General features: G+C 41.1%; 1 protein-coding gene across 1 annotated transcript in view; it reads left to right on the top strand.

Annotated features, from left to right (window-relative positions):
- The window catches only part of UBXN6 (UBX domain protein 6), a 31,459-nt gene extending 7,760 nt beyond the window's left edge, over positions 1-23,699 (top strand). The window contains exons 2-11 of the mRNA XM_078668587.1: positions 6,531-6,688; positions 6,804-6,868; positions 9,884-10,009; positions 11,246-11,343; positions 13,454-13,529; positions 13,620-13,704; positions 15,488-15,707; positions 22,166-22,296; positions 22,481-22,626; positions 23,136-23,699. Coding sequence (XP_078524713.1) covers positions 6,531-6,688; positions 6,804-6,868; positions 9,884-10,009; positions 11,246-11,343; positions 13,454-13,529; positions 13,620-13,704; positions 15,488-15,707; positions 22,166-22,296; positions 22,481-22,626; positions 23,136-23,264 — 1,234 coding nt within the window. The 3' untranslated portion in view covers positions 23,265-23,699. The remainder of the gene's footprint in view (positions 1-6,530; positions 6,689-6,803; positions 6,869-9,883; positions 10,010-11,245; positions 11,344-13,453; positions 13,530-13,619; positions 13,705-15,487; positions 15,708-22,165; positions 22,297-22,480; positions 22,627-23,135) is intronic.
- The last annotated feature ends 2,466 nt before the right edge of the window (positions 23,700-26,165 follow it).

Below are 26,165 nucleotides of genomic sequence, written 5' to 3'. Positions count from 1 at the left end.
ACCTGCAATTTCCTGCTGCGTTATGTTGCACCAAGGGACCAGCGCACGAGGCACACTGACATGGGGGGGTGGGGGTAGAGTGGGTGAGGGAGAAGGTAGGGTATTGATATGTAAGGCGCAATAACTGCAACATCGATCTGTGATATGTACAACGGGAGCCTGCATTCATTTGTTTGTTTGTTGCTGTGAAAAATCAATAAAATTCTGTTTAAAAAAAAAAAAAAAAGAGTCCCCATTTGCAGGTTTCTCATTGGACAGCGGTTGAGACTACATGATTAGGGATATGGATATGAGGGAGCTCATTGGAATGAAATGGCCTTTGTTCTTCCCTTAGGGTAAGAGTCTTTGGAGAAATCCTTTCTGGAGGGAAGAGTTATGTAGGGCTTACTGACTGGCAATTAGAAGGATACAAAGCAATTGAGCTAGACAAGGAGCAAGATTTGCTGTTGTCATCATTCTAAAGTCAACCATTTGAATGTCTGTCATCTGTTTATGTTTAGCTTCCTTGCAAGAGGTTGTCTTCCAGTTGCCTTACATTGTTCCTAGAGAGAGGCTGTTAAAATGTGACAGAAGAAGCAAGTAGCATTTCACTGTAGTCAACCCATGTTTTCTCTTTTCTCTTCTGTTATATAGTTGTATGGCTTTATATTCATGACTTTACCTGTCTTGTTATCTTAGTGATGTGCCTATGCTCCTTTGGTTGCTTTTTGTTTTTTTATTCTCTTTATATAATAATTCTCATCATGTTTACTGCCACTGTCTAGAATATTTATTTTCCTACTATGAAAACAAGTCCCCCAAAATATTTTAGTCTTTCTTACATTGGAGTCTTGTTCCCCACATTGTATAATTTGCTCAATGGTGTTTCTTTATAACATCATTTTGCCATCCTTTCTGCCCGTATTAACCATTTTTTGAAGTTTCTTTTCTTCTGTTTTATTCTTCTTTCATTTTTCACCATCCTCTTTTTCTTTCACCCACTTTTTTTTGTTCCTCTCTATTTTCTCTCCTCCTCTTTTATGTTTTTTGTAAATCACTTATTTTTTCTACATGACTCATTTTCTGGATTGTTCTATTCTGGTAATTTATTCTAGCTGCCCAAACAGAACCTGTTATTGATTAGAGTGCATGTGTTTTGCCCAAGATTAATACCCCTATCAAACATTCACTGGACAAGGATCTTTTTCAAACAAGCATTCTCAAAGGCAATAGGTCATGCTTTTTGTGTCTAGTAATACTTGGTTGACTCTGTGCGCCTTGTGTATTGCCCTAACCTGTCCTACAGAGAAAATCCTACATTGAAGCATCATCGTGGACTACAAAGGTATAGAAGCTGAGAGCAGGGCCCTTTTCCTTAACAGACTACATTGGCAGAGTTAAGCTCTTCCCTCAACAAAGAGTGTTATGATAACAAATTGTACGATGGAGTTTGCATTGTAGGCGCTGACTTTAAAAGGAACACACAGCATAACATTGCATGCAAGATGCATTTGATAAAAGGCCAATATTTTCTAGACATCTTTAAGAAACTCTGTGTGTGAATGTCTGGGTTTTGTGGACCAAAATAAACTTAAATCCCACAACATTTTTATAATTAGAGCACCAAATGAACGCCATAGGTAGATTAGTCAATATCACTGTGGCTTTAAGCCAGGTTAAAGCATCCAAACAGTAAGCAAGTAATACATAAGGGAAACATAAACTAGCAAAGAACATGCTGTCATAAACATATCAAAGAGCAAACACTGGCTCTATTCTAACAGAAGGTCTACTTGAGCCTCATAACCAAAACTTAATGGGAACACACCGTAACAGAGTAACCATTTATGAAATACTACGGTCTTAATGGACAGACAATCCAATGAATAGTAAACTAGAACAAAATAAAAACAGGAAAACCAAAGGCTAACTCGAATCTTTTTCCTCTATCTTCCTCTTTTTATTTTTTGAACAAATAATGACATGAGGTGCTCCAGACAGCGGCCATACCTGAAAACAAGCATGCCGATTTGCGGTGTGGTGCATGCCCTGTACACTATTCTTCGATAAAAGAAAATTCAGCTGATGCTTCCAAAAGCCTTTAATACATGTGCAGAACAATAGCCCTTTCTAACGGTGTGGGGTGAAAATGGTTGAATGTTGCACAACACTGATGCTAAGCCGACGCTTCTGTACTGGGTTTCCCCCATGATCATGGACCATGTAAACAATTCTAAAAGTGCATATGTTCCATCACATCATGTTTCTGTACATAAATGAATTTAGTCTTTAGTTCAGTTTAGCCTTCAGCTCCTTTCCTTTCCTCTAAGTTCTCGAAATCATTTTTCTTATGTTTTGGCTGTATGGAAAATTACACCTATTCTGCTTTTACCCTTTTAGTGGATTGATCCCATCAGAAAAGCCATTTGTTTGAATTTGTGACTTTTGTGATGCAGAACTTTTGCACAACTTCAACTAATAAAACACGACAACCAAAATATGTTGTCTGCTTTAAAACATGTAAAGAATGCTTTGAGGATTTAACAATATTAGCTGAAGTTTTAGTGGAGTCTTGCAGCTTCATATTTCAAGCCTGTGCGAACGTAAAAATTTACTGTAACGCTGTTGAATGTGGCGACCGTAAGCTTCACAGTTGCTTTTTTTTTTTTAAACAAATTTTATTTGTCAAGCGGCACATATACAGCTAGGCCCTGTAACCCAGAGGCGTCGGCACAATCAGAGTATGTAATATTTGCTTTGACATACTTCATATTGATACGCATGAGAAATTAAAGGTAATACAATAAAAATCTAACTCCTCCCCCCCGATCGCACTATACACCCACTCCAGACAAAACCATTTGAATATTTACAGTAGAGCTACCCACCGGGAACGCACCACCTACCCCACACCCTGGATCCTTCCCAACAAGCCCTAAAGTTATAAGCACGGGTCCCGAGCTACGGGGACCGGATCTAAGCGCAATCCCGGATAGTCCGCCCACCTTTTCCATATTTTAAAATGTTATAGGGGGCACCCCCTGGCCCTGAAGATGGGTTTCTCTAGGCCCATGCAGAAGTCCAGACCACTCTTCCATGCAGCTACTGCATGGGGTCTTGGTGCTTTCCATGCCCTCGCTATGTCCCTTTTTGCTAAAGTTAAACCCAACAATAGTAAATGCGTTTGTAAAAGTTGCAACCTATCCCCTCCATGACGTGTAGCAGAGCTAGTTTCGGCGAGCGGATAAGGTCCCAGCCCTAAACCTCCGATAAACAAGTGTAAACCCTCCTCCCAAAAATAATCCAGTTGCACAGTTGCTTTTTAACTGAAGTAGGCCCAACAGAAAAATCCAGCAATATTGTTTTTCAAAGTTTGAATTTCCAAACTTCCTGTACCCTCTGGCTCGTCCAAAATCTACTAGAGGCCCCCTGGAGAAGTATAAAAGTAGTCTTTAAATAAGCTATTTGTTTCTGCTTGTGCTTCCTTTGATGATAATAAAAAAAGCAGTCCACAGGCTCTGACATTGATTTTATGTGCTGATAGGTTGGTAAAAGCAGGGATACCGGAAGTATGCGGCAGAAAATGGGCCAAATTATGCTGCAGGGTTGAGTAAATTATGTGGTCAGAAAAGACAAATTTTGCGGTATAATGCTGCACATTTTTGATAGTATTACTTTATGGTGTCATCATTCATCACCACTGCCAGCTTTCCCTGAAGCTTTTTTCTCAAGATTTTCAAAGGGGAAGCGCACCAAAAAGGACCCATTCCCCTCTACGAATCAGACACTGCCCACTTTGATGCGTCGGTATCTGTTCAATAGTTTGTAACCGCAGTTGGTGTAACAAATCATCATCATCGTGTAAATCTTTATTTCGGTCTGTGGACCATAAAAGAACAATATAATAACAAACCACAGTATATAAAAAAAGATTTAAAATGCTAAAACCCAATTAAACTAGATAAAAGTGATACTATACATGTATAAAAAAATCAATCCGCTTTCAATACATTTTTCAATTCCTAGAAAAACCTTTACGCGCCCGCCACATAGAGATTAAAAATCCTGATGCGGCATATACGATTGGCATCTGGGTGTTGTATTTTAGAAGTATAAATATTTCTTCATAGCGCCTAAGCGCCTAATGCCTGGGTTCTTGCACACTTGAATCATCCATCTTTTTATTATACCTAGGACAAAAGAAAAATACATGTAGTTCAGTCTCCTCTAGGCTACTGCATGCAGGACAGGGCAAGGCAAGACAGAGCTGCCCGTCCATTCATTAGTACATGCGCGAAGTGGAAGCGAGCCATACCTGAATTGTAAATAGAGTTTCCTGGCTAATGCCGGTTTTATCTTATCTAGACATGGCTCACAGTTATAGCTATCCTTAATTTTTTAGAAATCTGTTAGAGGGCCAGTGAGTTTTTATAAATTTGCACGAGTTTACCTGCCCTTTAGCTACTAACTAATTGTTTGCACGATATCCAAGAGTGGGCTACCTCTGGGTTTCTCCACAGACTTTCCCTACCTAGATTGTGAAGGCCTACCTTAATATATGTAATCCATGCCAGCTTCCCTATACCAGGTAGCCCTAGGACCTGCTTTAACTCCGTCCTATACTCAGACAATTCAGGTGTCACCCATAATCGCCGCCAGAATGTTAGGAGTCTACAACCATTTTCCTATATGTTTGGACTTACCCCTATTTCCAAGCGCAGTGGAGTGAGCAGGGAACTCACTGGAAGGCCAAAGAGCTGTCTAAAAAAGTTGTTCCCAGTCTTGAATTTTGGGAGAGCGATGCCCCCAGAGTTCTGCCCCATACAAAACAGCACCCCTGAGTTGGGTTTTATAGATCTCTGGTGCTGGGCCTACAGGCTTATGAATGGAATTTCTATAGATCTTGGCCAGGCCATCTGTGGTCTGGGCGAGCTTAAGACTTGCTTTATTTATTTGTGGCCACCAGTCCATTTATTCTGTTAGGGTAAGTCCTAGATAATCAACAAATCATTGAAACGTGTGTCTCTGACTCGTAAATTGAACTGGGATGCCCTTTTCTCAGCCTCTCCTATTCTGACAGGTTTCGCAAAATCATTTTACAAATCAGAAATAATTATCTGATTCATAAAAGGGCTTTTGTACATAAAGAAATGCACTTTTGACGTCTCAAACCCTGTGATTTTTGCCCTTCACATGGTTTGCTATTGCCAAAAGGCTTTGTACCCGATGCCTCGTGTAGCATGAGGTGAAAAAAAGATGATTGTTGGGAGAATATTAGCTCCAGTGATATAATTCCAGTGTTTTGTCAATGCTGAGTGGGGAACCTCATGCTTGCATAAAGACTGCAGTTGATATTTTTCCTGCTGCTACAGTTTGATGTAATTGTCATTCACAGACAATGCAATTGTGAGTTTTCATATACTCCTTAAAATTAGTTAAAGTACCTTGAGTAGTGTTCAACTGCTAATAATCTGAAACCTGAACCTCTCTGGACGTGGTCTGCCAATATGATGCATGGGCCGAAACGCATATTTTTCACGGACTCGCCTGTGTATCTTTTGGCTACATTAAAATGTATGTACCTACGCTTTGTAATACCCCATTTGTAATATCCTGCTAAGAAGCGTAGACAATCAGGGAGCTTTTTGTTTGTTAAAAGATTTGTTCAATATCTTTGTGTACATTTTAATCTTAACTACCAATGAACAAGTTGTGCAGCACTGCCACTGTCTTTGATGTACACTCTCCAACCCTTGAGCTGTATGTCCTGTAAATTGCTTGACCGGAGATAATTTCAATAAAAAATGATATCCTTATTGTTAAGTTAAGCTCAAGTTAATAATATCTTTTGATTACCTTGTTGGCTCCTATTGTAGATGCCTGGCATCAAATAGCTTGTAATTTCTTGAAATAATGCCTATGGAAATCATGCATGTCTTTTGAAATCTGTACACATGTTCTTAGTGAGATACAGGGTTATCTTATATTATAAAGCAGAAATTTCTACATGTGTCCAATTAAACAATACAGCAGACTCATCTTTTGAGGTATTTAGTGACGCAAAGCTTTTGAATTTTTTTTTCTGCTCCTAAAATAAAGACCGATGTTAATGAAATTATTTTTTAACTGGCCCAATCGACACTTTGTCCTGCCAGTGATCCACTTCAACCATGCATTTATCAAGGAGTTCAGTCTTGTGCTCTACGGGGTCACTGAATGGTTTATGTCTTGTTAGCTAATTCTTTGTACACAAAGAATACGAAAATATTGAATCATAGTAGTCCTGGTGCTGATAAAATGTTAATTCCATATAGGAGCTCAGGGGATATAAGAAACAGGTCGTCTCCCTCTCAATGTACTTTAAACAACACAGGACCTGTAACTTACAGTGGTACTGATACCCTTGGTCCTGATAAAATGTTAACCATGATCTACAGGGTAGCTGACCTGCTATTGATTCTGCAGTTTTCTTACTACTTCTCAAGCCTTTCACACACACTTCCTCTATTCCAACCTTCGTTTCCCTTGAAAATTAGTCTGTTTCATTACAGGGAAGTACCCAAAGAAAAGCTTGCCAAGGAACCCTCCAAGTCACGTCACACAACCTCAGAGGGAGCTCAGATGGCTGCAACCGCCGCTCTGGCAAGGATTGAGTCGAAGCAGGCCAAATCCAAGCTCCCGACTCCCCAGGAAATTATCAGAACAAAGGGTGAGTCCAAGTTCTTGGAAGTTAATTACTATCAAGACCTTTGCTTAACTCGCAAAAAAAAGACAATCTTATGTGTTATTTATGTTGTACTTAACATACATTTTCCTGTTTACAGTGAAAAAGGAGCTAGAAGCGGAAGCAGCAGCTGCAGTTAAGCCAAAGACTTCATCCTCCGAAGAGGTAGTGATCATCAGTTGTCGGCAGAAAGACCTGAGTTGATATGACCAGGCAGAAGAGAGAAAGGATTCCAAAAAGCCATTTTGCCAGGGAGAAAAATATATGGGCTACTATCAAGAGAGGGAGGGTAGACACACATTCTGTGAATCAAAACTGATCAGATTCAACATTTGGACACATAGCAAATTGTAATGAAAGACCTAGAGAGAGTAGAAGAAGGACTTGTGTCCATCAGAAGTGTGAGTTTTTTTCAGCTACATCCGCGGAGGAAGTAGATATGCGGTTTGTTACTGGAATGAAAGGGGCATACCTTGGGAGTTCCCCATGAGTGAATGTTTATCTGAGGCTCTCTGCAAGGAAGCACCCAGTAGCCATAATCCTGGTGTCACTATACAAAGTGGGACTTTTTGAAAACCCCTTGTGAGTGTGTAGTTGGGAGTCATCTGAACCAAGCATAGAAATAAAGGCGGCAGATTCAGTTTACAAATTTGCTTGTGATAATTTTTAACCCAAAGTGGAGTTTAGACTTGTTTTAAGTAAAGGGGGATTTATGTTAGCCCACCAGATCAGTTGCACACTATCGTGTTTTACTCAAGTTATTTACCTCAGTGCTCCCACCAGAAATGAAACAGTTGGAGAGGTACATGAAGGCTGCCAGTGCTTCCTCCCACACTGCCCTAGTAATATGTCCATATCAGTAACACCAGCAAGTATGTGGCAGAAAATGTTGCACTACAAATGCTGGAAGGAGGTCTTGACAAATCTTCCATCGGAAATGACAACATTTTTTTTATTGCATAATCATTTTGCCCCCAACCTTGAAAAGTGTAAAATGCTCCCATTTCTAAATCTTGCCTAGAACTATGTTTGATGGAATTGGAAATACTTTCTCCTTGGAATTGTCTCTGTGGTCCTATGCCAGGAGTTACACAACTGGATTTTCTACTTCAGTCATTCCCCCATCATCTATCTGGTTAATTGCTTTCCATTTGATCCTGCAGTCCGAAGTCTGCAGTTTACCTAGCTCAAATCTATTTTTATTGAGTTTAAACTATTTCCTATAATTTCTAGCTTGAGCAAAGAACATTTGTTGCCTGATTCAACCCATACAACGTTTTTATGATGTGAACACATCTCCATAAATCAAGGGCTAAAAAACAATCTTCCTAATGCTTTTGTTTGTAGCAGACATATCCACTTTCGTCCTTCAGTTCAGCTCCACAACCACAAAGGCCACCACGTGGAAGCAGAATATAAACCATGCATTGTTACATAACCACTTTGCCACCCCAAGGCACTGCTTACGCTTCCACCCCCATCCCATTTAAATCTTCCAAAAATTCACTTTTGCACATAGCATGAAACTTACCCCAGTAACACTCCCCGCTTTCTTTCATTGCTTGTCTAACATCACCCCAAAAATAATGCTAATTCATAGCACTCAATGTACTACGCCACCTTCCTGACTGCATCGTAAATGTTGATGCAGTAAATGTTTGTGTTTTTTGCAAACATCGGCATCCCGTTTTTAAAGATTTCTGCAAAATACAATCTCAATGAAGTAGCATCCAAGATAAGTCCAATATCTATCCATTCTTCACTTCCAAGTGGTCCATAGATGCACTTGGATTGTAATATTGCCTCTGCAGACCCAGCTAAACAGGCCATTTTAATGATGGGCCCCACAAAAGTTCTAGGTACATTTCTTAAAAGAAAATACATTTGACCAGAGAATTAGTGAGGAATGGGGACAGGAATGAGCATCGAACGAGGGCTGAAATTCTCAAATGCTGAGCCATCATAGACCCTCTCTGGCGGTGTCAGTACTTGGAGAAAACAGGATATCAGTAAAGTTATCTATTTCCTTTGTGTGTTTCAGCCTCAGTCTTTTTTTGCAGGCCATTAAACCTCTAAGCAATGTTTCCCATATTCTTCTGGAAATGTCTTGTATGATTTGGAAGTTTTATGTGGTTCTTTCATTCATATAATGCCATTGACAGGAACTCTTCCAGTCATTCTTTGTTGCTATTACAAGGTTCTTCTTTCCTCAGCATGCAAAATGTAACTACAGCAGTAGAGATTGCTATCCGTGTCTCCAGTGATTTGTGATTTTCTATGTCTCACAAGTGATCAAAGTACACAGTTGTGAGGACATAAACACCTTACATTACGTGTGACTTATTTCTTTCATTTACAGTTGATCCTGCATGACAAATTACTTAATCTCTTTATTCCATCACCAGTCTTGTTAAATTGGTCATCACTCTGACATGTATTTCAAAAGACGTTCATCAGTGTCACATTCATATTATTTTTCAGGACTCTCCATCTTGTTATAAATTAATAACTGAAAAAAAAGGTTATGAAGCTGAAGGTAATTTCCAGTTGCAGCTAAAGTGTAACAGCACAGTCCGTCATTGTTTCTCCTTTAAAACTCTATATATATCAAGACATTCCACGAAGCAGACTCTGAAATTCATTTTCCAACATTCTCGCATCCCAACTCCAGTGACCACCCAAACCCACACCACTTTCTCATTTTGATCGTCTGCAACAAAAAATCTGAGGTTTCATTCCCACTTCAGTGTTTAAGTCCCAAATGAACAACCACTGGGTAGTATTTTGATTTGAGCTTCCCTCACACATTCCTCCACAATATTTATCCTTTAATGGTGCTTCCGTTGCAGACAAACAGACATGCATGCATGTATTTAAAAATTCACTTCAGTAGTGGGTTTCCACTTACTAAAGTCCCCTGGAGGCAAGCTTTGCTTACTGTTGCTGCCACAGATCACAGTTATTACAACCTCTAAAGCTGATCGGGGATCCACTGGGGAAATCGCTGTAGAACCACTGAGTGTTTACCAGCATCTAACTAGTTTCTATAACCTGGTTTGGCAACGTAGCAAGAACTTTGCATTTGTCTACTCACGAATGTTATTTGTATTTGGATGGTAAAACAGCTCGCATGTTTCATGTGGTCCCTCTCAAGGAATGTTGTGTTTTTTCCATTGCTAGGAGCCTACGGCACACAAAGACACCTGTGGCTTCTCTGTGTCCGGTGTGTACTTTACTTGCCCATTAACTGGAGCCACCTTACGTAAGAACCAGCGAGATGCTCACATCAGAGAGGCAATTCTTTTGGTAAGTGGCCTGCTGCTCTCTGCTGACCATTAAAACCAGGTCCTTTAAATAGTTGTGAGAGACACACCTGGTGGTGGTGTAAGCGATCTGATAATCCAGCAAGCAACTTAAAGTTCATACTGTCTTCATCCAGCAGTCTTTTTCATTTACCTCTTAGCTCATTGAGCGTTTTAAGTAGAGGTGTAATTCAATACCGTGCATACGATGTGGAATTTTCCTTTACGTGGTAGCTGCTAAATCGGATTTTCCTAGTTTGGCTGTCCACATAATGCTTTTTGTTTCCACTGGCATTGTTGTATGATGCTATGGGTACAGTCCTTTTTCTTTTTGGACTATACATTGAAGCTATTTAATTCATCCCTAAGTACCCCATCTCTAATTCCACTACTGTCAGTAGTATTTGCATAGCTAGTCCCTGTGTTGCTATATGTTCACATGGCATAGCCAGCTAAGTTGTTTTCTTATGGTTATTTCAATTACCTCATCCTCACTCTCAATTGCAAGTAAGCGTAGAGTTTCATTTACAATACAATGACGTGATATGAATAGATTTTGTTTGAAAGGTACGCATGTATCTGGTCTTACTTAGAAGATAGACATGATTTGAACAATCCAGGTTCTTGAAGAATGCCCAGATGTCTTGGGATTATTAAGATTGTGTGACGCGTGTGACTCATAGAATGTTTTACTTGCAAAAACTCAAACACAAGCACTGTCCTGTATATTACTTTGCCTCTGGGCATGTGAATGAAGCATGTAGAAGTTTAAAAGGTTACACTTTTTGTTCATCACCAACTATGATATGAGACCTAAGTTGATGGGGCTCAATGTTTCAAATGGAAATTCCAGATTTTGTACAAAATAAAAGGCGGTGGTTCATTTAATCTGTATTTGTCCTCCTTTTTTGTCTGACAATAAACACTCGCTAAAGCCCATGTTTAGAAAATGTCACATTTGAAAGTATTGGGAATCTGCTACCTTTGTTTTAAGTGGTCATAATTTTATGATGACAGGAAACGTGACTATGTTTATAGTTAACATAGGGCTATTAAATGTTTTATAAATGTCAGAATTTTAATAATGTAATATGTTTTTGTAGCTAAATTGCGGCGAAGACTTATAATATTTTAGTTTTTTTATATGATAGAATTATAATTTCAAGTGATTGATCTTGTCAGTGTACTGATTTTAATTAACTAACAAAAGATTAATTTACTTGTTTGCTTCTCAACCCAGTATTTCTCAGAAGACCCTATTTCTGCGTCAATCATGAAAATCCACACGTTTAACAAGGATAGTGAAAAAGTGAAACTAGGAACAGAGACCATGGCAAAGTAAGTGCCTTGTGTAATATGCAAATGTGCAAACATGGTTCTTCACATAAAGTCAGCAAATATGTGAGCTTGCCTAGTACATATAGAATGTGTTGTTTTGTAAAGTAAGTGGGTTTTGTTGCCATCTGGGGAGCACTGGTCCTTATCATCCTTCTCTCCTAGTTCTTGCTTTTCACACTGCTTATGAGTACATATCATTCCTGATTAGTAGGCCAGGGGATAGTTTAGGGCCTGCACACATTTACATCTTAGTCTCTGCATGGTGGATTTAAGCATGCTAAACGTGTAATGCAAACTGCAACGTTGGTGAAGTTCAGTAAAGCATACTGATGCCACATTGTAAAAGAACTCTGAAGGACATTACAGGAGATATGAGACACTTTGAGCAATCAAATGAGCTGTGGCTTAGTTGTGTGCAACCTTCACCCTTGAGCCATAACAGATTTTTAAGTTATCCACATGGAATATATTTACATTCAGTGAATCTAAATGCCTGTCATTTACTTAGTCTTTCTCTTGATACTTTGACATCGCCTAGTGATGAGCACAGTGTGGAAGCCATTGGGTTTGATTAAACACTGATATTTTTGAAGAATATTTGAAAGGCCAAAGCATTTGGTTGAGTGCTGGAACCAACAATTTGTTGCACAATTCGGAATGTAAAACTTTCATACCATCATTGTTTGGGCGGTAACTGTAGTCCTGTCAGTGATACCATTATGAGCAGCTTAGAGCACCCTCTGCAGCGGGGATTTCAGAATGGGTGACCTATCTGATGAATATGTACACCATGAGACAGAAGAAGGGAGACCACAAATCCGCGAGTGGATGGAATGTGGCACATGGTGAAACCGATGAAAGTTTAAGGATGGCGAAGAGACAGTCAGAGTGAGAGAAGGAAAGGAGTTGGACAAAAAAGGAGGCAGAAAACGTGCCTAAACAGGGAAGCAGACCGTAGAAAGCGTTCAGGTAGCAGGGAAGTTTAGATGATGGAAGGGGGAGCGGTGATGGAAGTGAAACGGAAAGGTAAGGGTCAGAGAATGGACTTGAACAAAGGATTTGCCCCATGAAACGTAAAAGGGGAGAGGAGTTGGCCCAACGGCTAGGGCGTTCGACCTCGAATCTGGGGAACTGGGTCCGAGTCTCGGCAATGACGCTGAACATCCTGTGATTCTGGACAAATCACTTAATCTCCCCGTGCCTAACAAAAATGAATGTGTCCTCATGTAATGCAACTGGTGCTATGTAAAGCGCTCCGATACCGGGTCAAGTTCGTGCTATATAAAACTCCGTTAAAAAAATTAAAAGTGGAATCCAGGTAGAACAAATAAACCTAAAAACAGCCACGGAGTTACCTATGAATCCCCTGATGTTGCTTCAGGGTGTGAAGGGCGATGATTTGGAATGCTAGCTAAGTACTCACACAGGCAAAAGTCTCACACATTTTATGTTTCCTGAACCCACTCCCTCTAAACATGTGGTGGTCCAAAAAGGGGGAATATTTTCTCTATGGAAAAACTGTTGCCATTGGTACCTTACAAAATTAATAAATTTGAGGAAATGTTAGTACCTTTTTGCACGATTACCAAAAATGCAGACCACCTCAGACATATCTGTGGTTTTGGATAGGCTGGGCATTTGCCACCGTAGCCCATACGTATCATCGGGAGGAGGGATGACCCAGCAGACTGCACACAATAAGCTCTGCCTCGAGATGGGGCTACACTATTGATATCTAGGAAAGACTTAGTGATACTTATTCTAATGAGAGATGAATGTTACTGTAAACCTACATCTAGCTATTTGGTGTGCCTCTGTTCGGTATACTTTGCAGCAAAGTAATTGTCGTTTCATACCTGCATATGTAATCTAAGATGCATTTCTACCTTTCCTATACCACATAAAAACTGTAAATAAAGTTTGATTTAAAAAAAAATGTGGGATCCACAGAAGATGTCTCACTGGCAAGAGCAACATATTTGATTAAGACATTAATTAGGCTTGGAAATGAATTAAACACCCAGTGCAAACTCTTTTGATCTTGAACCGTATGGCCCCTCTGAGAAATGCCTGTAATGCCAATGATCGTGATCTGAATGTCTTCTCCTAGGTATCTGGAGAACATCCACAAGCACCCCGAGGAGGAGAAATACCGCAAGATTCGAATTACAAATAAAGTTTTTCAGGTAAGGCACAATAGACCTTTCAATTCACTTTACTTGACTTGGCGTCTTTTCTCCAGTGTAGCTCTGCTAACCCTGACGCTTTCTCTTTAGGAACGAATTGCGTGCCTGGAGGGAACCCAGGAGTTTTTTCAGGCTATTGGGTTTGAAAAGAAGATGATGCCTATAGAAGGAAAAGGTCAGATTATTTATATACGTGTAGGAGTGCGGTGAAAATAAGGTACATTATGGCTGGCCAGCCATATAGATGATAGGAACTAATCATAGGAGAGGAAATAATATTGCTGAAGTAAGGTGGTCATTAACACAAATGTGCCAGTGATATAATTTGCTGTAATCGGAGTTTACATTGACCTTTGGGGATAGGCAAGTACTTGCCACACCTGTTGGCGTTGGACAACAGCCAATGATGTGTTGGGATGTTCATTATTGTCAAATGGACATGTTTTTATTTACTTATGGCCATAAACCTGCCTTCAGTGATATTTCTGGCCGTGACGAGTGACCGGACATTTATTACATGAGGCCAAGGATCTGCATGCTACAAAGCAGTAGCATGTTTCTGGTTCTTGCCTTGAAAATGTCATTAATAGTTAATCGCTCATCACGTGGACACCTCTGTTCTTGGTTCTCCCCAAGTATTAGGCACAGGTGCTGGGACTTTGTCAAGGTCAATGGCCATAGTTTGGAACTGGTTATAACTATAAAGAGACCCTGGCAGCTTTTCTGGCTTTGTGGTCATCCACAGAAGTATTGGTTAAACAAACCATGGTCAAGGACATGAATAAGGGGCCATGAACAAGGAGTGTCTTCTACTGACAACAGCTAATCATCAGTCTTATGATTATCCTAGAATGCCTAAAGGCGAACAAGCTCCAGGATGCTTTTGAATTTAGGATTGAGCCTGGTCAGGCTTCTGTCTCAAACCCTTATCTGGCCTCTCCATCCACCCTTTCTTATTTTTCAGTCTATTTTCCTCCTCGGAGCACTTTTGTTCCGCAGTACAACACCCAACTACCACGTCTTATGTTCTCTGACATTTTCCGACCAATCACCTTTCACCCATTCCCTGCTCAACATTTGAGATCACTTGTATACACACTCAGCCTCTTCTTCCACCGTGCAGCACCAGACCTGGAACAGATAAAAATAATTACTGTGACCAATTGTTTTCTCTATTGATTCTTTTTGTCTGCCACAATTTGAGGTATTTTTATCTTGTTCTATTTAGTTAAAGAACCTTTGACTGTGAACCCTCTATTCTGCACTTGATTTGTCTTTTTCTAGCTTAATATTTATATATTGTTACAGTAACATTAATGATATACTATACTAGTTTACTGTATTAAGTAAGAATCAATATTGTTTACTTTTGTTAAGCTCTAGGTGGGAATTAGTGTATAATGTCTGCTGTAATGAAAGCTTATTTTGCCTGGGAGAGGACGGCAACCAGGTGGTTACTCTTAGCCATGTTCAGCAATGACCACTGGTTATATAGGATATGTTGTTGATATTTACCTTCTGTGGGGAGAATCCAGATCAGTTAAATTGCCATGTTAATATTGCACAATGTGTTTAGGTAATTCTGACTCAGTATCATACTTAGTGCAAAGGGAATCGGATGTGATACTCATTTCTTAAGCTATCTGTTATTTGGAATATGTAATTCACGGGAGACTCCAGTGACTGGTCTGGCACCCCTATGGAATATGCAATTATTAAACCAAACAATGTAAATTATAGGATAAAGAAAGACTATAGAGGAATGTTGCATTATTTGTTTTTATGCTTACTTGCCGGACTTAGCGGTTGTGTCTTCAGTTAAGAGGGCAACCCAGTGTGACCCCATCCAAACTGCAGTTCCACTTTTTACTATAAGAAGGCAGAGCAATACAATGTTGAAAGCAGGCGTTTAGCAAAAATTGTTGCCATGAGAATTTAAAGGGACCTTGTTCTTACAGAATCAGAGGAAGAATTCTTTGTGCTGAAAGAAGAGGTGTGTGAAAAACTAAGTGACCTGGAGCAGTATCGGGAGAACCTGCTGAGTGCGGAACCTGTAAGGGCCATGCTAGATAGAAACATGCAGATCTTTCAGCCCTCCACGCAAGCGTCCCTGTTCGAGCTGCCAGATGACTTCTACAATCTCAGCATAACAGAGATTGAACGTGAACAAAAGCTAAGGTGAGTAGTCTATGTCAAAGCATGTATGTAAAAATGTGACCCTTGGTTATCCTCACTAAGAATGCGGGAAGGTATGTTTCGGAGAAAAGGTTACTATTGTTTTCAGGTGATGTGCAATTTACCATGATTATTGTTCTAAAAAGAAAGTTGACAGACCTGTAATCCATTTCACCACCCAAAATAGGCGTATCTATTAAAAATAACTATCATCCTGACTTTTAAAAATGAAACTAGAATATAAAATAATTAATGAGTGGAGCTTACTGAATAGCTGCTACAGATCTGTCCGTTTCTTGGTTGCGGCTCTATTCTGCAACCAAACCCTACAACACAAAACCAGGCTAGCTATAGTTTGATTCCCTGGATTGTCCGCGGAACAGCACTGAGCAGAGGCCTTTCTCCTCCTAACACGTTGGGATCCAGTGAAGTGGCCACTCATGGAGGAAAGCAAGCCCAGTCCTTTACAGATGTACAAGGGGTGGAAGTCCCAAGGTTCCAGCGTGTGCCATAGCCTGAGGTTTAGAGGAGAGACACTGTAAAGATGTAATACCAGAGCAACAGTAATGGAGTTATGTCTAGATAAAAGATGTCTGCCAAGATGCACCATGTGACAACAGATAAACAAAACACAAACATTAAAAAAATGAGACACTTCCTACCTCGGACCTGAAGGAACCCCCCCCCCCCCGAACCCCTAAATAAAAGACACAGAATATTGTTAGCCCTGGAGGTGTCTTGGCATGACATTAGCCTTTATCCATGCTAGTGAAGGGAATGTTGGAATTTATGGACATTGTGAGGCCAAAAGGAAAGGCTGGGATTACTGGAGAGATGTAGAAGCTTAAATTCACTTTCATTTTTCTGTTTTGAATGATCTCCCAATTCCTTCTGAACTTCCATTTCTAGTCCCGGTTCTTCACCTTCTTAGGTGATCTGGGGTAGACACTCTCAGTCATAGGCTCAAATATGATGTTAAAAACAGGAAAAGGGCCAGAGGGGTTTAAAGCAGTACAACTTTGATGCACTGCCACTCTAAAAGGAAGTGGGCTGCATTTTCATATTTCTAAATGCTGGAATTTACCTGTAGAAGATGAAAAAGAATAGTACAGCTACTGAATTCAAAACCTCATCCTGCACACTAAAAAATATATGATGAATTTTATTTTCTGTCTCTGTCCAATCCTCTTATTAGATGCTTTTCTATCTTTTACAGAATGAGCTTCATTTTTTTCTTACCTAATTTATCCTTTAGTTGCAGGACGTCCACTTCAGATCCCCAATGTGAGAATTATTTTTTTAGGGTTTTTTTGTAATACGACTAAAGACATTAAGAAGTTAAAGAGATTTGCTATTGCTGTAAAGTAATATTTACAGTTGTGATAGCATCTATTCTTTCCTTAGACTATAAATTGCCTTTTTGGTGTAAGGATGTCAACTGGCCTAGTTAGAAATTGGTTTAGTACCTTTTCAGCTGGAGAGAAGAACACTTTTACTGTACTCTTCAGAAAAGCTTAGGTTATTGTACATTGCCAAAAGGGGGATCAGTTTTCTCGACAACAATAACTTTTACTGAATTGGTATTCCAATTCACATATTCGGTTCAGGCCACTCTGCAAAGCGACTTGACTGAATTTCATGCAGATATGCACCATTACATCATCAGCTGCTCAGTGTTAATAAATAATAACCGGGGTCCTTTAATGGAGAATAAATACATATTAGAATCCTCTTTACCCGGGGTATTGTCATTAAATTCATAAACAGTACCTACAGATCCTTGAAACCTTCCGCTATAGCCCTTGGCCACTGAACATTTACTCTGACTGCATTCTGGGATGATTCTCCAGCCTACTGCATTTACAATGACAGTTTTCCTTCATTGTTTCTTCTATTACAAAGTCAAGCTTTTCGAAGAGTTATTAATCTAGTGATCAGCTTACCATTTTTTAAAATTTCTACTACAACTTTAGAAAAATGCAGGAAGTTTATCCTTGATTTGTGTAAAAAAAAAAAGAAACCGATCAGCTAAGTTGTGTGACAAATTCTGCTACTACAGACTTTTTATCCTGCAGCGTCCTTGAGACCGTTTTTTTTTTTAAAGTCAAGCCAATGATTCCTAAAGCAAGACTGCTTCAAGGAACATTCTCTGCTGTTTTGGCTTTCTACCAACGAATTGGAAATTCTTAATTGGTCATATGGCTGTAAACGTAGATTCTTTCGAAGAACTGTAGGTTTTAAGCTTCCTGGTCAAAATGAGTGATTATGTATGCAAAATCAGTTCATTTTGAAAAATAGTTTACATTTTAAATCACTAATTCCAGATCTTGCTAATTGATGGAGCTGTTTAGTGTATATGAATGAAAGTTGCATGATGAAAAACATTGCAGTTTGGTGTGCACAGAAGTGTGAGTACTTGCTTTCAAATGGTAAATGACATCTACATGTGGGAATAGAAACTATCAGCATATTTGTCTGTTCTCACATTCTGAATATACGAGATATGTGTGTTGAGTGCCTCTCGGTGTGGGCTGAGTATATTGAAACGAGAATGTCGGCAGTCCCAATATCATGAAAAGAGCATCAAAGGACAAAATATTGAAAGGTACGTTTGTATAGATTTTATATGTCTATCACTATATATTATATATAGTTGTCAAGGTACATAGCTGTAGAGTTGAGAACAGTAAATCTATAACACCCACAGTTTTATTTATTTATTTATTTTATATTTTATAGAGCGCCTGGTGACCCGAGGGCATCCCCGCGCTATAGAGTTGTGAGATCCAGGAGAAGGGAGACCGGGGGAACTATTTGGGGAAAAGGAAGGTTTTAAGTTTTTTACGGAAGAGGGGGAGACAGGGTTCAAGACGCAGATTGCGAGGGAGAGCGTTCCATTTTAAGGAGGCATTGACCGAGAAGCGGCGGCCACCGGTGCGCGACTTCTTGAATTTAGGAACTATGGCCAGATGTTCGCTGTCAGAGCGAAGGTTTCTGGGGGCTTTTTAGGGGATGACCATGTCTTTAAGGGCGGCAGGGCCAGCCCCGTTGATAAGTTTATGCGTGGTGCACAGGGCCTTGAACTCTACTCGCTGGCGCACAGGAAGCCAGTGCAGAGCTTTGAGGGCCGGTTTGGTCGAGGCTCTGGGAGGGAGGTTCAAAATGAGCCTCGCCGCAGCGTTTTGTGCACATTGGAGCTTGGCCAGGGTGAATTCAGGGGCTCCGAGGTACGCGGCGTTCCCATAGTCAAGCCGAGCTAATATAAGCCCTTGAACCAATAGTTTCCTGGATAGGGGGGGAAGGAGCGGGAGAATCTTACGAATTGACCGCAGAAGGCCAAAGCATGTTCCAGCGGTCTTGGCTGCCTGGATCTTCATGGAGAGGTCCTGCTCCAGCCAGAATCCTAGTGTTTTAATTTCTTTCTTAGGCGTGGGGATATTCCCGAAGACACCCGGCCAAACTGATGGAGGGATGGAAGACCATTTGTTGCCTAGGAGCATGATTTCGGTTTTTGCACCGTTCAGCTTCAGGGAAGATTCGCACATCCAGGTGTGGATATCCTGCAAACAATTCAGTAGATTATCTGGGTGCTTGTCAAGGTGCGAAAGAGAAACGACAAGTTGCGTGTCGTCAGCATAGTTTACTATTTTTATCCCGTAAGGGGTCACAACATCTTCCAAGGGGGCCATGTAAACATTAAACAGGGTGGGACTAAGCGATGACCCCTGGGGCACTCCACATGTGAGAGGGAAGGGGTCTGAGCGAGAATTGCCGTCCCACACCTGAAATGAACGACCGGAAAGGAAGGAATCGATCCATGCATATGCGGTTCCCACAATTCCTGCCCTGGCCAGGCGATGAAGGAGGACACGGTGATCCACCGTATCAAAGGCGGCACTGAGATCCAGGAGGATCACTGCCACTGATCCTCCTGAATCCAGGATGCATCTTGCCTCCTCGATGACGGAGAGGAGGGCAGTGTCCGTGCCCTGGCCCGGCCGGAATCCTGTTTGAGACTGACGCAGAATTTTGTTAGTCTCAAGGAATTGGGAAAGTTGCACGTTAGCTAATTTCTCAGCCATCTTGCTGATACAGGGAAGGAGCGAGATGGGTCTATAATTGGCCATGTCGTCCGGGTTCAATTGAGGTTTTTTCAACAGGGCCTTGACGACAGCGCTCTTCCAGTTGGGAGGGACTGAGCCTTGGTAAAGAGAGGTGTTAATGAGATCCCTGATGATGGGGGTTATGCTGGGCGACACAGTTTTTAAGAGTCTGACAGGGGCCGGGTCAAGGGGGGATCCGCTTTTCATTTTGGCCATCGTGGCGGTGACCTCAGTGAGGGAGACTGCTCTGAAGGAGGTCAACCGCGGGCTGTTAGTGCAGGTGACTGTATCAGCCTGATTGAGCGGGCTGATCGAGGGGAGGGAGTCCAAAATCCGCGAAATTTTGGAGTCGAAGTAAGTGGCTAGGTCCTTGCTTCTATCCGGGGGAGGGGGAAGAGCAGCAGATGCTGTAGGGATGTTAAGTAGTTCCTTGACTATCAGGTAAGATTCTTTAGCAGAATTGGTCGCATTTTTTATTCTATTATCATAGAATGTGGCCTTAGCTAGTTTTATAGCTGATTTGTATCGTTTTACCGAGCTATTGTAGGTGTCCTTATTACTATGGAGCCAGTCTTTTCTCCACTGTCTCTCAGCCTTTTTGCACTCTTTGCGGAGGTCTCGGAGTTCCGAGGTGTACCATAGGGCATGGCCCTTTATCCTAATTTTGATCTCACGATTTTTTAGAGGAATGATACTGTCAAGGGAAGAGGATATCCAATCTCTGAATTGGGTGTCAGCCTCGGACGGGTCCTCCACGAGGCTAGGGGTAGAGGAGTCCAGTGCTTTGGACCAATCCTCCGCCGAGAGTCTGGCCCACGATCTATCTCTGGTTAAGATAGGGGGTTTATGAGGTTTCTTGTATGCCCCAGGGAGGTGGAATGTGACCAGAAAGTGGTCCGTCCATGGGAGAGGTAGGGAATTGATGTATTGGAGGGAGGGGATGTTAGAAAACACCGGGTCGAGTAGGTGCCCTTTTATATGTGTTGGGCCGGTGTTGGCAAGAAAAAGGCCATGAGCCGCCAGGTCGCAGATTAGGTCAGCTGCTCCTGTGTCCAGGGGATCGTTGAAATGGATATTTAGGTCTCCTGTTATTAGGAAGTTCGATGTCAGATGGGCCGAGGAAGAAACAGTTTCCAAAAGAGTCGCTGCAAAGGGGGCAAAGTGACCGGGAGGCCGGTAGACCAAAAGGCCTGACAGGGAGCTGGTCGGAGTTAGCTGGATCGTGAAGAGGCAGCTCTCTGATTCCCGAGTAGCAGTCTCATTGATTCGACAGACGAGGTGGTCCCTGTGGATGATAGCTAATCCACCTCCTCTACCTGAGGGGCGTGGTTGAGACATGATAAGGAAGCCCGGGGGCAGAGCCAGTACTATGTCCGAATTTGAATGCTCAGTGATCCACGTTTCTGTCAGGAAAAGTATGTCCAGGTTGAGATCGACAATGAGATGATTAATAAGCAGGGCATGCTTGGGGAGCGATCTGCAATTGAGAGTCGCAATTTTGAGGACAGGGGGTGAAACCGGGGGTTTTGGAAGAAGTAACTTACCCGGTTTGCAGTTGTTACAGCTAAAATAGGAAACATTAGGATCCTGCATGACATGTGTTGTTTTTACTGGGCCTTAGGCTGAGGAGCTCTCTACGTGAGTAGCTTACCTTTGTGCTGACAGGGACGGGCATAGAGTCTGGCCCTGGGCCCGGTCGTGCGCGGACGGGCGCAGATGGGCTTGCCTTAGGCGCACCTTCGGCGCGCAAACGGCGCTCCCGCTGCGCTCGTCCGCTGCGCTGGTATGGCCGGCACATTTGTGCTCTCTGGGGTGGCCGTGGCCTCGGTGTGGGCGTGGCTATCGCCTTTGGGCGTTTCCTGATTCAGCGCGGGGTCGCTGTGTCAGGGGGTCGAAGAGGGAGGTAAGAGCGCGTTCAGGTCGGCGCTTTTGAGCAAGTGAGCACAGTGGTTTTAAAAGTTCGAACACAAAAGAAATAGTGCAATTTTTAAAACAGAAACAAACACAGTCCTCCGGCTTCCGCCTCAGAGGATGACAACAATCAATTCAGTGCTTTTACCTCTTTGATTATTTTGTCCCTGGATATTCTTGTCGCAATATTGTGACCCATCGATATTTTGGCTTTGATATTCCCTACCCCATTCAACTCAATGTTGTTGGTGGAAGACCATTGTATTAATTGGAGGTCACTGTAAGGAAATTGAATTTTCTTGTAATGTTCATATGTACAAGATGTTCTTTTTCAATATTTTAAAAAACTGAAAAAAAGTAGGCAAGCCAGAAGTGTGGATGGTGGAAATTACTCTGGTTGATGCAGACATCCTTGCCTTGATAACTAACAGTATGCTTTCTATGAAGGGCCGAAGCAACTGAGAGAAACTCCATGCTGAGAACAAAAGCCATGCGTGAAAAAGAGGAGAAGAGGGAGATGCGAAAATATAATTACACGTTGCTCCGGGTACGGCTACCTGATGGACTCATCGTACAAGGTAAAGAAGCAAGTTGTCTTGACAAAGAAGCCATCTTCGCTAGCATCTGGGTGCAGAGTGAACTTACATTGCAAGCTACCATCACATACTTTTTATAAGAGCCCTATGTAGTGTTGCAATTAATCAAAACATCATTCCTGAAATCTTCAAAGGATTCCTGATGTTCTGTTGTGTGCCCTTTCAGGAACCTTCTATGCCCGTGAGCGTATTTCTGCTCTCATGGATTTCGTGAGGGCAGCGCTAGAGAACGATTGGATGCCTTTTGAGCTACTCGGCCCAGGGGGACTGAAACTGGAGGATGAGAACACCCATTTCAATGAATGTGGACTGGTAAGTGATGTGTTAATTGATTAAACCCCCCAAAAAATGTCAGTGAAAAATGCCTAGGGCAGGGAATTGCACTTGCAGCAGTCCAACTTTAACTTGTGGATGATAGTAATTTTTTCCCTAACCTTTAAAGAAATTTTTCTGAGTTCACAATCAAGCTTAGTTTCAATTTTCTAATCCTTGTGCTAACCAAAATTGAAAATAGATTTGCAATGGAATATAATTGCATTCTTTATTAGTTTCAGATGAATGCTTGGTTTTGTGCTCTTTCACAGGTACTGCTTTCTAGTTTTCCTGATCACTGCTTGTGGTGTCTCCCGAGAGATGGTTTTTCACAGCAACTTGCCAGTCTTTGTTACTCTTCCTATTGTGATTTTTATCAGTCTTACTCTCCGTTGAATGCTGCAATTTGTTGCTGTGCATCTTTGCAGGGACACAAATGTTCAAGGCTCCTAAATGGTGTCTTCATCATGGGAGATCTTTTAATTTATGTTTCTCTGATTTCGCTACAGGTTCCAGCTGCCTTGCTCACATTTCAGTGGGACACTGCAGTGATAAAAGATGTGGAGGCTGCTGGAGCAACAAGTGGTATGAACGTCTTGAAGCCTGAACTACTTGCTGATGTCCAGACACTGTCTTGAAAGAAAGTGGACCTAGATCGGAGGCTGGTTTCCAGTCTTGAGATTCCCCCATCTTTTTTGTAATTGCTAAAGACATAACAATACCTTCAAGGGATGTCTTGCATAACTTTTAGAAATGAATAAATGCTGTGGGCAGCCTGTGTTTATTTTTTGATGTGAGGTGCAATCCCTAGTCTACAGGTTATTGAATGCCAAGTGCACTGCAAATAATGTACAGGAAGTGTTCCTCTGAGGCTTCGCTTTACCTTGTGCTTAAAGTCCCCGTGCGCAGTCCCATCGAGGGAGAGTATTAACGCTTAATTCAAAGCTTCGGATATAGCTGGAACCATGTCTTTGCTTGTAAAACGAGTTTAAAACTAGAATGTTTAAACACTACAAATATATTTATGTACTTGATGCAGCGTAATTTATTTTAACTAAAATAACAATATGTAACACTGTGTGTACAATGTTTTCATTGCTCTCTCATTTTGCTCAATGACTGTTGGAACATCATGCTGTGCAGTGCGATGTGGTGTAGTTTAGACTTTATTTTCCTGAAATTGTGATACCAACAAAGACCATGTCCTTTGGACAGGAAGACATACTCTGAGTCACAAGGCTTAAAAAGTACTTTCCTCGGGTGATACAGCCTTAAAGTCTACTAATTAAGATCATTCTTAGTGCTGGTGTTAAGCAATTATTTTCTACATGCCCATGAAATACAAAATATATGCAGTATACATCTTCAGAAGAGTGGAATTAAGCACACGTGTACCTCACTGGTTGAAGTTTTTATGCCCCCCTCATAAAGCGATTAGTCCAATATAAAGCAGCTTTTCAGGTATGTTACTGTAAAGCATTATTGTAAACCACCGATGGAGAATTGATGAAGCATGGGAACCTACGAAAGATCCAGTGCTGGGAAAGTCATGAATGGCATATAGCGTAAAAGGATCTCTGCTCAGTCTGCCCCTGGACTATTAGCCAAATGCAACAAAAAAAAATTAGATTGGGTGGAGGGAGAGATGCACCAAACAAAGCATCAGAGAGGAGCAGGTCATGGGGGAAGGATGCCTCATCACATTCAGAAACTTCCTACACTTCATTTGTAGATGTACAGTGTCTGTTAAATGGAGAAAAATCTTGCCATGGTTCCTGGAAAAGTCCTATCTGCAGGGTAGTGGGATATGACGTGACCATGTAGTACAAAGTGTGGTTTCCCTACGTGCCAAATTATTGAAAATACAATTATGGTGGATCCCGAAGCTCTGACCTTTCTGTTGCTATCAACTGAACAGGTGGAAAAGTGCCGAGCCTTTCAAAGAAGCATCTGGCACCAGTTGCCTGGTATAACAATGGATCCAAAGAAAACAGTCTTTCGGTGGGTTCTGCCTACTATAGGGGCGGCTGAAGCACATGGGTGACATTTTTTTCTGTTGTTCCTGTGAAATAATAGCCAATATTTACAGACTGCAAGTTTAAGAAGCAATGCAGGACACCAGCCCTTTCTTCGCAGAAGGACTAGATCAAAGGGACTAACAAGCTTTGCCCTGATAAGTTTAACTTAGTTGAGGAGACGTCAGGAAGCACTTTCTTAATTATTAAAAAAGCCTTCAAAGACAAAATTATCATATCATGCATGAAATGTACCAATGCTCTGCCAAGTTGTGAAAAAGAAATGCAAGTAACACCAGAAGCAAATTTCTCTGCTCCGAAATAAGCTTTACTCAATGTACAAAGAGATAGTCACTGTAGTTGTAATCATTTTTTTCCCTTGGGGTTTCAAGTTTATTTTATAAAGTGAAAGGTAGATTTTGTTTGATAAAATATAATGTTGTATGCAACCCGAAAGTGGTGAACGCTGCCATGGTTATGAATCCAGGGAGAATATCTTGCCCAACAAATGGATGTTACTTGAAAGACAAAAGCAAGGAATATATTAGAGATACTTTTGCTTGCTGAAGCATTGCTGTAAGCAATATAAATGAGAAAAAAGCAGATATAAAACACCCACAGAAAAATGGACACAATGTGATTAAATAGCAAAATCATCGCTTTAAACTACCAAAGATAGACAAACTAGTATTCAAAGATCATTAGGGCACGAATAACAAATTATCTAATACAGGTTTGCCTGGAGCATTATATTGTGTGGCGAGTCCATAGTACCAAGGATAAAAGCGAACTGCAGAGTAGAGGTACTGGCAATAGTTAGAATTACTTTTGTATGTGCTATGAAAACTTATTTACCTGTAACTCTCGTTCTCCAGCATTGGTATCTTTGATAGATTCACATGCTTAAATCTTCCCAGTTGTTGTCGAGGTGGGAGTCCCATGATACATTCGGTGGGAGTCCCATGATACATTCTTCTTCTTTTTTTTTTTTTTTTTGCTTTCAATATTTCCTTTTTTTTTTCATTCCAGTCAGGAATGAAAATATACATAATACATATATAGCATTTTCTGCAGTTCCACAGAATGGCGTATTCGAAAGGCATACATAGTCTTGACATTAAAAAAAAACGTAGACATGAATCTAGCATATCACGAACATCTAACATTAATGACTATCCGCAGTTCGTAACCTTTTTACACATTAGGGACATTTTGATATTAACAACTGTTGTAGCAACCTTCTATTTTGCTTGTATAAACTAATAGTGTAAGTATACCATATACGATCTAACATTATGCTGTGGTTTAGTCATCCGCCTGTGTTGCCTGAAGGTATTGTGTTAGAGGTTCCCAAAAATCTCTGGGTCTGGACGCAGCAGCAACTCCGCCGCATAGACCTCTAGTGTCTCCTTTCAGTATATCATGTCAGTGAGCCAGTCTTTAAATCTAGGGGGGGTGCTTACTTCCCCATCTGATTGCAATGCATCGCTAAGCAAGCAATAGGGCAACAGCGAGAAATTTCCG

This window comes from Lissotriton helveticus, chromosome 12 (assembly GCF_964261635.1).
Source record: "Lissotriton helveticus chromosome 12, aLisHel1.1, whole genome shotgun sequence".
Classification (NCBI taxonomy): Eukaryota; Metazoa; Chordata; class Amphibia; order Caudata; family Salamandridae; genus Lissotriton; species Lissotriton helveticus.
This window is presented reverse-complemented; position numbering and strand designations above follow the sequence as displayed.